The sequence below is a fragment of the Tenebrio molitor genome, chromosome 7 (assembly GCF_963966145.1).
Source record: "Tenebrio molitor chromosome 7, icTenMoli1.1, whole genome shotgun sequence".
Lineage (NCBI taxonomy): Eukaryota > Metazoa > Arthropoda > Insecta > Coleoptera > Tenebrionidae > Tenebrio > Tenebrio molitor.
The window spans coordinates 2,882,986-2,893,449 of record NC_091052.1 but is presented as its reverse complement, the minus strand read 5'-3'; the positions used below and the strand labels follow the sequence as shown (position 1 = coordinate 2,893,449).

Below are 10,464 nucleotides of genomic sequence, written 5' to 3'. Positions count from 1 at the left end.
ATGTAAATGATCCGTGACAGTTCTTCCGGGGAGATTGCTTAATTCATGACACGAGAGGGAGAGGAACGGAGGGAACTTCTTGGATTGCGATAATTGCTAGCGTTTCCGCCGGCGATTTTGTTTCAATAGTGCTCAGGAGGGGGATTTACTTGTATTAAAAATATTGGTAAATCAATACTAATAATAATTGAGGCACCATCCTGCTACAAATTGTTTTAATTCATTTCCCACGGATTTCATAAATAAAATAAAACTCGTTTTAATTTGTTCGTTTTTATTTATTTTTTGATATTAATGGTTTAACATATTTGGTTTTAATCATTTCTTACTTCTTCTTTTTTGGCTTGAGTGGAGGGTCCAGTTCACACATTCTTCTTAAGAATGCTGTAAAATAAATTGCATTTCAGAAACAACAACTAACACCGAACAAGGGAATAATAACTCACGTATGTAGTTAATGTCACCCTCATCGTCTTCCTCGTCAAGACAATCCTCAAATAACTCGTCAACTTGCACATCAGTTAATTTTTCTCCTAAAAACTAACGAGTAAGGAAATTCGAATGTACTTAGTATTTTGTTTACCTAATGACAAAAGAGAATGTGACAGTTCAGCTGCTGACATTTTACCGTTCTCAGCTTTGTCGTATAATTTGAGACATTCAATAAAGTCCTCGTAACATCCTTCATCTTTTTTCTCCTTTTTCAGCTCGCTGTAAATGGGCAAAAGCTCATCAAGCTTAAACTGTTTCTCACCTGAAACCACAATTTAAATGATATTACCATCAACAAATTTTTGGTTTACGAACCAGCTTTTTTGCCAACACCGAATTTTTCCATCCTAGCTAGACTGGGGTTCACGTTTAAGCAACGCAACCATTTACCAAGATTGAGGCTATCAAGTAAACCGTCGACACCGGCGAAGATATCAAACGCAAATTCTGCATCTATTAACATTTTTTTTTGTTAAATTTGTCGATTGTCAACTGTTGTACTTACCCTCCACTTCAGCTGGTTTTAAATCCGCCTGCAAAATATTGATTATAAGTGAATTTTTTTTCTTTTTTTCTTACCATAGTGTGACACGGTTCGCCGCAATTTCTTGGCGATGCGCGACGAATGAGGCTTGAATAATGTCATCCAGTTGTTTTATATAGCACACCTATCTTAATCTAAATCAGTCGTAAGATTGCCAGGATGTCAATTTTCATTGGTTGCAGTCTATTCAAAAAAAAATACCGCAATGGCAATTTAATCCGACTGCAGTGCTCTAACAGAAATAGCTCGTGTTACTAATTTGTTCTGACCAAGTTTTTAAGATATGCATTGTCTTAATGATATTGGAGAAGGTTCCAGACAACTAGTGCACTTGAAAAATTTTTTTTTGCATATCGTAATGAAAGTGGCACTTTTTTACACGCAAAATCGTAGTGAAAGTAGCACTTTTTTAAACGAAAAATCGTAGTGAAAGTAGTAGGTACTTTTTTGCATCATTTTATTCCATCTCCTTGGAGATGATTGTCAGAGCATACCTATTTTTTTTTTTGTAATTTTTCGTCAATCCTTTTAGACAAAATTTCTCAACTTACATCGATATGCAAAAAAATAGTGTGTAGAACACGTTATGAAAGTCTCTTTTTTCACTTATTTGTTTAATTAACTCGGGCTACGCCCTCGTTAATCAATCTGCAAATTCGTGAAAAAAAGTATGACTTTCAGAACTAGTTGTACAAATAACTATTAAAATATTTATGAAGTCAGGAATAATGTGTTTGCTGTACACTTTTCTGATCTGGCTAAGGTTAGGATTGCGAAGAAAATAAGAGTAACAGTGAATCTATCATCAATTGCCTTCTAAAAAGCATTATTCCGTAAGTATAGTTTCAAATTTTGACACGTGTTAAGAGAATTTGTATAAATTATATTCAGGAAACTATTCTTTTAAAAAGTGGAGCTCTTGGAATATCTTTTTTATTGTCTTGAAAATTATTAATTCTCTAATACTTAAAAATTAAATTAAGAAAGAGAACGGACTTGAGTTATTTATTTAAAGGCAAGACTTAATAGGGATAATTTTGTTATGAAAGGACAGAGCAACAAAATACAAACAACAGTTACAGAACATTTCCATATTGTTTTAAATATTTTTGACAAATCAAGACCTAAAAAGCTATTTCCTTTACGGTTTTGGTTTTTTAAAGAGAATCAAAACTTCACAAATATGTCTTTTACTCAATCAATGTTTGTTACAGATTGTTTAAATAGTGTAAAGATAACATGTTCTTTGATTAATCTATTCTTATGTTGAATAACTAACACAAAACAACAAAAATTTGTTTAACATAAACAATAGAAAATGTAACATAAACAACAACTTTGCAAAATTTTGTTACACTATTTAATCAAGGACCACAATTTTTATTACAGGTTGTAAGCAATAATCTTAGAACATAAATAAATCTTTTGTTACATAATATAGTTTAATATAATTTACTCTTTCTTTAGATATTTTACATTTATTCCATCTCTTATTTGTTAGCTAAAATTTTCACATTATAGCAGATAATAAACTAAAAACTCCAATCAGTGCAAAAAACAGTAATAAACATGTTTCACACAAAGTAATGTTTTGAAAGAGCCTTGTTGAAATTTGCGATTGTCTTAAAAGCGTAGGTATTATCAATAATAATGTTTTTTCACGATCGGGAGTAGAAATCAACTTTTCGGATGTCAACATCGTGACAGAAGTAGAGCATTTTCTCCCTAGGGAGCAAATATTTGCAAATATTTGCTCCCTAGGGAGTTTTCATTTTTTTGACAGTTGTGACAAAAATCTAATGGGAGTTTTCATTTTTTTTGACTGTTGTGACAAAAATCTAATTGTGTTGTCAAGGCAACTACTAATTCCATTAAATTCATCGAAAGATGACAACTCATTTGTCATCATTTTTTTATTCTTAAAATTTGAGATTTTTGTGCTGTTTCTACTCCCTACCGTGAAAAAAATAGTATATATACTTCTGGAGAGAATGCTCATTTTTCCCTCGGTGCTTTGTAGCCCTCGGGCTTCGCCCTCTGGCTACAAACTGCACCTTAGGAAAAATCATGCATTTCTCTCCCTCAATATATAATATACTATTATCGTCACAAATATCTTGTTGATTTTGTAATTTAAACGCCGTTTTAATTAAAAAAGTAAGCGATGTAACAATTATCTTGTGTGTATCTTTAACTGAATCCTTAATTTTTCGTAATTAAAGTTGAGGCATTTCACAAGTGAGAATGAGCCTGACGCGTTTGAAAATGCAACCCATCATACATTTGCAAAGTTAACGTGGATGTTTGTTTTTTGATTTACAAAACATAAAACATAGTTAGCTCTGCAATTTCGTAAATTTTGCCATGAACGTTATTCGCTTCTTTAAATTAAATTGTGAAAAAACGAAGAGTTTTTGGGACAATGTTTATTGACTGCATAAACGCGCAACTGTAGAAGGATGCAGGATGTTTATTACATTCGCCATAAATCAAGATCAAGATGTTTTCTTATCTTTCGTAAATGTCAGTTGCGACAAATAATATTATTGGAAGCAAAGCCATCATAATTTCATTTTAAAAGAATACAATATTTGAAATAGCCACGTTAACTTTGGCAATGTATTGTGGGTTGCATTTTCAATTTAATTTATAATAAAATGATATAACTACAATTGTTTTATTTCTATTCAGCAATTAACATATTTAATTAATTATAGATAAATCAATAAAAAATGGCATAGCATGTTTCTTTGTATTGTCAGTACAGCCACTAAAACTTTTACATAACATAAAAGACAGCTCACGAATGGGCAACGTCTGAAAAATAGGTTGAAATATTTTTAGAAATTAGAAATTTCGGGAATATAATGTTGCTTAAAATATTAATGAAATGTAGAACTGAAAACTTATAAATTCTTAAAGTGGCAGTGTACATAAGTATAAAAGCAATTAAACTTTTTAAGCGATTTTTAACTGTTAATTAAACGCCACTTTAAAGCTGATTAAAAGTTTGTAAATAGATTTAGCACTCTATGAGATAGGTGTCGGCCATTAATTTTGAAGGAAAACTTCAGTAAGATATTTTTTGTGTGACATCAAGTGAATGTAATGAACAGTCAATCGTGTGCAGTCTCTATCAATGAATAATAAACCAAAAGTTTTAAATTTCATTTGCAGCTTGATTGGTATTCGGATCAGCTGTCAAGGTAAAGGATTTTTGTGAACGAATTTGTAGGGTAACGTTACACAGGACACAGATATCTTTTATAAGTAAATAATTTTTATTGTTAATTTTAATTTTTTTATTTTCAGTTTCATTGAAACTTTTATTGATATTTTACAATTTATTTTTATGACAATAATAATACAATAACGAAAAAGTGAAATTTATTTTTACAGTTTATTAGGTATACATGAGAAGGAATAAATTTAACAAAAAATTAAATTTATTTTTTCCACGTGCCAAAATCTCCAAATTGAGGCGTATAGATGTTTGCCTAGAGCGTGCGTGATGGCTTCCGGTCTTAAATGTTTTGAATTTGCCCAAGAGTGGAACGCACGTTTTTTCAAGTTGCTAAACAAAGAAAAAAAAAACATTAGAAACTATTAAAACAAAAAATAAAGAAACATCGCTTCCACGAGACCATTCATAAATTGGCTTTTCGTTTAATTTAGCTAGAAATCCTGCAAAACGTTAAACAAAAGCCGGCTAAGCGTTACAACATCTTCATTGCTAAGCGACGGCGGCGAGTACGCAAAAATTCCTACTTACTCAAAAATAAAATTTAAATTTAGCTTCTTACGCCATCATCTTTTTGAGGAATGCTGAAATTCGCAAAATAACATGCTTACTACTAAATCTATGACTCTGTTTACTTAATATCTAGTCTGTTCCACTAATCTATTATAAAACGTGATCCTAAGATCAACTTACGTTCGTAAGGGATGAAGCCATCGTCATCTTCTTGGTCCATGCAGTCTTTGAGTACATCATCTGTCTCGGCATCTGACAGTCTCTCACCTGAATTTGAAACACTCATAAACTGTTACGTAACTATTTGTAGTACTCACCAAGTGAGAGAAGGGTGTGCGAAAGTTCAGCTGCCATCATTTTACCATTCTCTTCTTTGTCGTACAGTTTCAAGCACTCTAAGAAATCTTCAAATGTACCTTGTTCTTTATCCTTCTTGACTTGGCTGAAAATGGGAAGGAATTCATCCACCTTGAGTTTCTTCTCGTCTAAAAATACAACTATCTGCAACAATCATTTCCGAAAAAACCTCACTCACTCTTCTTCTTGGTGCCTCCCAGTTTTTCGACTGTGGCCAAGGTTGGGTTGAGGTTGAGGGCGCGAAGCATGTCGCCTAAATTGACCGCATCGACGGTACCGTTGCCCTCGAAATCGTAGATAGAGAACACGAAGTTCGCTCCTTATCAAGTTCAAAATTACTATCTTCATTTTAATTCAAAATATTAATTAAAGTTAGTGGCATGTGAACAATTTTCGATAATTGGGTTACTATTACGAATCGCGGAAAAACGTGATAGCAGAGCGCGCGACTAATTTTAGAAGTCAATGGAGGATAAATTTAGATTCAGATGGCGAGTGTGGCCATATAAGTTCTAGGTTAAAATTAGCCAGAAGCATATGAGTTTCGGTAGGAGCAAAATGTCGGGGTAATTTAATGTTTTTCTACTCACTTTCAACATCCCTGGCGCTAAGATCAGCCTGCAAAATACAGGTGCGTTAGGTTTACTTCTAAATCGGTGATCGGGACAAATGTTATTTTTTTAAAGATACATGAACAAACGATATTATCTACGAGACGAAACAGTTAATGCCTAAAATACGGGTCTACACATAAATCTGTGTATTATGTCGTGATGTTAATAGACAGATAGAGACGAACACAGAACAATCTACAAGAAAGCACATAAAAGGACAGACACTTTACATTATACAAACTGGAATCACAGAAATTTCACTACCTATGTAAATAACCGCTATAAATCTGGAATGGAAAATGTATGATTTTTTATGAGGTAAAAGAAAATGGTAACTACTATTTGAGCTTTCTTAATCTTCTGTTTCCAGTACTTAAAAGCTTTAACATAGGCAGGTTCACCAAGTGTAGATTTATCGGCTTGCATGCTTCAATTACACACTAATTACGTGCACCAACTTTGCATGTACTTACCATTGTGATGATGTAACTGTAACTTGCCTTCTAGTAAATGGACCAGAAGTGGGGCTCGGAGGACGGTGGGTCTCTTGTTTTATATGTGTAGATGGCGCTGGTGTTTCTGTAACTGAAGCCTATTTCTTGGTCCTGGGACGCCTCTAACTTTGGCAACACCGTACACGATTATTTCATTTGAAATCGGTGAAAATGTCGTAGTGCGCTGATGCCAACTCCGCCTGCTCCCAAAAGAGATCCCAAAATACATCATTCTAGAGGGTGGGAGTGGTCAAGAACAAATGGATTTAGAACATAACTGAAGAATGTTTCAGGTGCTAAATTCGGCACCAAAATACTACACAAACTGTAATTGGTAAACATTAATCAGTTTCCAGTCGGCGCATACTAGCGATCAAATTAACCACTGCTAACTAGCACATCTTCTTAAATCATTTAAACAAATATAAATAAACCGTCTTATTATGTTACCCCGTCACGAATACATCTGATTTTACTTGGATATGACCAAATTAATTACCATTTTAATGGGTTAAAATAAATTCAGGAAAGTTAACAAGCTCAGACAAAAACGTGTTTTGTTCTTGTTTCACGTTCAAGAGCCAAAATTATATTTCACTTTCCGTTTTTAATTCACGCACTACTCCAAACACAGTTTGACAGATTCCACAGTGAAAGTAAACCACAATTCACTAATGATTATTATTGTTGAGTTAAACTTGCTGAAAAATTTATCGACAAGAAAAATTTATTAATAATTTAATACAAGTAAACTGGATAAAAATGTTGTAAAGATGATGTCCAAAAACATCCCGCCTTCATTCTTTCTTGGTATCTTTATTCCTCTTTATGTACTTCATTATCTTCGCCCCAATGTTCCATTTTTTCTTGTTGACATTGACACATTTGGTATTTTCCATTTTCGTGATTGAACAACCTGCCATTTCTTTGTCGATTTTCTCAATCTCGACGTCACCTTCTTTGTGTATGTTCGGTTCCAAATCGACCATGTCCATCACGGCTTCTGGAGGCATTTGCAAGATACCGGTGTCACTGCTGCTGCCAGGTTCTGCAAAGTTGGAATGGTCGTCTCCTTCTAGGTCGATTACTTTAAGAAGTCTTTCGTGTACTTCTTCAGACTTGGCCATTCTGAGTTCATTTTCGTTGTCGTTGGTCACAAATTTCGCCAACATCTGTTTGGAGTTTCGTACGAGATTGGTCAGGCGATTTTTCCTTTCTAACGTGTTTCGTTTTACTGGTTCTGCTAAAATTTTATCGGGTGTTACTTCCAACTTGTCGCCTAGTTGATCACCAACACCTTGTGTACAAATGATACTTTTCTGTTCGGGGGGATATTTCATTTCTTTTATGATTCTCTTTATTTCGTCGTCGAGCAAAACTGTTTCGTCATGACGGTAATTCTCATTTGACACACCGCTATTCGGAGTAGGTGATAGGATGTTTTCCAAAATGTCACCCACGACGTTTGGTGATATTTTTTCCACTTTGGGCACTGGCTGCAAACAAAACTAACTGCGTCAACTTTTAGTAGCTTTATCTTCCTTCATTACCTGCAAATTCTTGGCCATAATCACTTCAAATGCGTTGTCCAAAATGTCGTTCATTATTTCCGAAGCTATCAAATGAGATGAGCTAGAACCGCAAGGAGGTGGCTTAAAGCGATTCATTTCTCCCGCACCACTTTCTGAAATGTTTACATTCTTAACTCCAACAAACAGAAATCTAAGATTACCTTTCTCTGGAGGAACAGCGTAACATGATGTATCGATGGCAGACATATTTGGTGCAAAACTGTGGCAATTTTTTTTTTAATTTTCAATAAATAATAAATTCGTTTGATTGAAAAAGTTTTCATTTGTTCTTTGGATCTGTCATGTGATTATATTTTTCGGCAATATTAACTGACGTTTCATATTTTTGGCGTTTGTCGTTCAATAAATTTCTTCACAAAATTTATGAATATGTAACAATGTAAATTCATCTATTAAATTTCACGTTTCTTTTATGAGTGTTAGTGTTCAATGTCGTACATCTTGTCGATCCATCTGAGATGGGAGAAGATGTAGAATTATGTTTAGAAGTCCAGGTGGACCCGGCTTCTAAGAAGATTTTATCGAATCCAGAAAAATGCAAATCCACTTTGTTAGACGTGACCGTGGTGAAGCCTAAAGAACTGGAAGCCTTCGGTACTCAGAGGACTAACATCCTTAGAGCAGACGAGGTTAGAAAATTAATAACTTCTCTGGAGAAGCAAAGAAGAAAAAAACAAAAATATCTGGACCAGTTAAAATATGACGACACCATTATCAAAGTACGCAGACATAACGATTTTTACGACAACCATCATCGATCAAGAAAACCATTCACCAAGCACAAAGAAAGAATTTCATCAACTTCTCCTATTGACGATTTAGAAAGGAAAGATTTTATCGGTATTGCGGAGTCAGTGGAACCACTTTTTTGTGAAATACGCAGATCTTTAAAAAACGTAGAAACCCGAATCACCAACATGCAAGACATTAATTTGGTGATCAGTCAAACAACAATTGGCGCAACTGCTTCTGAGGAATATGTGTTTCCTAAACAAAAAAATCGCAATCCATTACCCAATGCTAAAAATTTGAGAAATCAATCGGTTTATAGAGTAGAGACGGGTCCTCAAGACTTGAAATCAATCCTGCTCTGTCAAAACAAGCAAAATAAATTCTTAGAGAGAGGAGATAAAATTGAAGGGAAATGTTTATGTGAGAATTGTGGTATTGTTGGACTGCTGATGGAGTGCCAAAAACATCCGATGCTTTCGGAGCTGAGCGAATCTCCAGCGCCTTCAGAGCACAAGCAAATATTAACCAATCCAAAAAAATCAAAAGTCACAAATTATGCACACGTAAAACATGATACTTCCAGTGATGCGGCATACATCAGTCAGCTCACCAAAAGGGTCAAGGTGCTGGAGGAGAGATTAGCCATGCAAGAAGAAAAAGTGGTCCCCAAAGATTATTTCAAGAAAATTATAACCAAGATGGTAAATAACTTTTCTCCGAAAGTGCTGAGATCTAAAAGCGATATATCCATGCCGTATTCGGAAAGGACTTCCAGGAGATCCGCAAAACACGAGAAATGTCCGATACATTCTTCTCGCGCTGGAAAGAGTCAACACACTAAAAGTACCGAAACGGTTAATTGTTTTAACGCCAGCTTACATTACCCCAGTCCCAGACGTCGAAGAGCATCTAATAAAAATGATAAATCTACTATTACCGACGACGATATCTACTATGGGGGAAATATTTGGAGATGGGGTGAAGAGATCTTGAGACCTGGTATTGACCTGAAAAACAGAATAATAACTTTACTGAATGACATATTGAGTAAATTTACGATAACAGAAAAAGGTTCTTCGGAAACAACAAAACTGACGGATTCAGTAAAAGGGGAAAATTATAATTCTGAAACTATCAAAAAATTCATGAAGCACATAAATACCAACGTTTTTAATGCACAAATTAACACTAAAAGTAAATTTTTAACAGGTGACTATGCCAGAGATAAGAAAGACGATCCTTATCAAAATCTCCGCTCCACAGCTCTTACAGAATTTTCGAGGAGGAGTCACGAAGAAAATCTAGAAAAAATGAGAATGAACCAGCCGAAAAGGGAAAACAAGAATATCGATGTTTCGTATGTGAATCCAAAATTGTCACTGTGGAGAACGGAATCACCGAGACTGGATAAAACAGAAAATAAACCGTCGAAACATACGGACAATGCAACGGGTACAGCGCATTTTTGCTTTTTTGTTTGTCATTTGATCGAGTTTTTTTAGGTAAACAAGAATTTTTGAAAATAGTTTCGAAGGCAAAGCAACACCAGAAAGAAATACTGTGGAAGAACATTTGGAATCAAGCCAGGGCTAACGGTCAAAATAAAGATGATAAAATAACGATAAAGATACCGTATCAAGGTAAAGAGAGTAAAGGGGAAAATGATATGTTTGAAACTGAATTAACTATCGGAGAAGTTGAAGAGATTTTGAAAGGTGTTTAGAAAAGTGCAGTTTCGTGTAAAATAATAATTAGAGAAATAATTTTTAAAGTTTATTTTCAACAGTATACAAAATTGTAATTATCACAAATGTAATGTGACGGATTTTCTTTATTTTTCAACTACTTTACACCCCTGCTTTTAAATCGACTCCTACGACTAAAA

At 34.3% G+C, this 10,464-nt stretch overlaps 4 protein-coding genes across 7 annotated transcripts; 1 reads left to right on the top strand and 3 right to left on the bottom strand.

The window, feature by feature from the left end:
* Positions 1–257: 257 nt before the first annotated feature.
* Positions 258–1,154, bottom strand: LOC138134438 (myosin light chain alkali-like). Its single transcript, XM_069052709.1, has 6 exons — positions 1,072–1,154; positions 998–1,025; positions 808–945; positions 584–754; positions 447–533; positions 258–384 (listed from the first exon to the last, which is right to left on the bottom strand). The coding sequence occupies exons 1-6, from the start codon at positions 1,072–1,074 to the stop codon at positions 326–328; spliced, it is 486 nt and encodes a 161-aa protein (XP_068908810.1). The 5' UTR covers positions 1,075–1,154; the 3' UTR covers positions 258–325.
* Positions 1,155–4,406: 3,252 nt separating this feature from the next.
* LOC138134439 (myosin light chain 1-like) lies at positions 4,407–6,366 on the bottom strand. Its single transcript, XM_069052711.1, has 7 exons — positions 6,235–6,366; positions 5,738–5,765; positions 5,326–5,466; positions 5,108–5,275; positions 4,971–5,057; positions 4,809–4,861; positions 4,407–4,610 (listed from the first exon to the last, which is right to left on the bottom strand). Exons 1-6 carry the CDS (start codon positions 6,235–6,237, stop codon positions 4,836–4,838), a joined length of 453 nt encoding a protein of 150 aa, XP_068908812.1. The 5' UTR covers positions 6,238–6,366; the 3' UTR covers positions 4,407–4,610; positions 4,809–4,835.
* A 598-nt stretch (positions 6,367–6,964) lies between these two features.
* On the bottom strand, positions 6,965–8,138 carry LOC138134437 (uncharacterized). 3 transcript variants are annotated; one of them, XM_069052707.1, is made up of 4 exons: positions 7,988–8,138; positions 7,806–7,939; positions 7,553–7,751; positions 6,965–7,498 (listed from the first exon to the last, which is right to left on the bottom strand). In XM_069052707.1, the coding sequence occupies exons 1-4, from the start codon at positions 8,031–8,033 to the stop codon at positions 7,053–7,055; spliced, it is 825 nt and encodes a 274-aa protein (XP_068908808.1). In that variant the 5' UTR covers positions 8,034–8,138; the 3' UTR covers positions 6,965–7,052. The 3 variants fall into 3 exon arrangements, with proteins under 3 accessions (XP_068908808.1, XP_068908809.1, XP_068908807.1); XM_069052708.1 differs by having other exon boundaries at positions 6,965–7,495; XM_069052706.1 differs by having other exon boundaries at positions 6,965–7,751; positions 7,988–8,137.
* Positions 8,139–8,160: 22 nt separating this feature from the next.
* LOC138134436 (uncharacterized) lies at positions 8,161–10,429 on the top strand. Of its 2 annotated transcripts, XM_069052705.1 has the most exons (3): positions 8,161–9,788; positions 9,843–10,031; positions 10,082–10,429. In XM_069052705.1, the coding sequence occupies exons 1-3, from the start codon at positions 8,306–8,308 to the stop codon at positions 10,300–10,302; spliced, it is 1,893 nt and encodes a 630-aa protein (XP_068908806.1). In that variant the 5' UTR covers positions 8,161–8,305; the 3' UTR covers positions 10,303–10,429. The 2 variants fall into 2 exon arrangements, with proteins under 2 accessions (XP_068908806.1, XP_068908805.1); XM_069052704.1 differs by having other exon boundaries at positions 8,161–10,031.
* The last annotated feature ends 35 nt before the right edge of the window (positions 10,430–10,464 follow it).

What these genes read in the sequence shown, in the direction of transcription:
- LOC138134437 (XM_069052706.1), bottom strand. Translation starts at nt 8,033, where the DNA reads ATGTCTGCCATCGATACATCATGTTACGCTGTTCCTCCAGAGAAAG. An exon ending in CGCTGTTCCTCCAGAGAAAG is followed by an intron (nt 7,940 to 7,987) that starts GTAATCTTAGAT and finishes TAAACATTTCAG; the next exon opens with AAAGTGGTGCGGGAGAAATG. An exon ending in TTATGGCCAAGAATTTGCAG is followed by an intron (nt 7,752 to 7,805) that starts GTAATGAAGGAA and finishes TTTTGTTTGCAG; the next exon opens with CCAGTGCCCAAAGTGGAAAA.
- LOC138134438 (XM_069052709.1), bottom strand. An exon ending in CGGTGTTGGCAAAAAAGCTG is followed by an intron (nt 755 to 807) that starts GTTCGTAAACCA and finishes TTGTGGTTTCAG; the next exon opens with GTGAGAAACAGTTTAAGCTT. An exon ending in GGGTGACATTAACTACATAC is followed by an intron (nt 385 to 446) that starts GTGAGTTATTAT and finishes TTTATTTTACAG; the next exon opens with CATTCTTAAGAAGAATGTGT.
- LOC138134436 (XM_069052704.1), top strand. Translation starts at nt 8,306, where the DNA reads ATGGGAGAAGATGTAGAATTATGTTTAGAAGTCCAGGTGGACCCGGCT. An exon ending in ACATACGGACAATGCAACGG is followed by an intron (nt 10,032 to 10,081) that starts GTACAGCGCATT and finishes GAGTTTTTTTAG; the next exon opens with GTAAACAAGAATTTTTGAAA.
- LOC138134439 (XM_069052711.1), bottom strand. An exon ending in GCACACCCTTCTCTCACTTG is followed by an intron (nt 5,058 to 5,107) that starts GTGAGTACTACA and finishes TTTCAAATTCAG; the next exon opens with GTGAGAGACTGTCAGATGCC. An exon ending in TGGCTTCATCCCTTACGAAC is followed by an intron (nt 4,862 to 4,970) that starts GTAAGTTGATCT and finishes TGCGAATTTCAG; the next exon opens with CATTCCTCAAAAAGATGATG.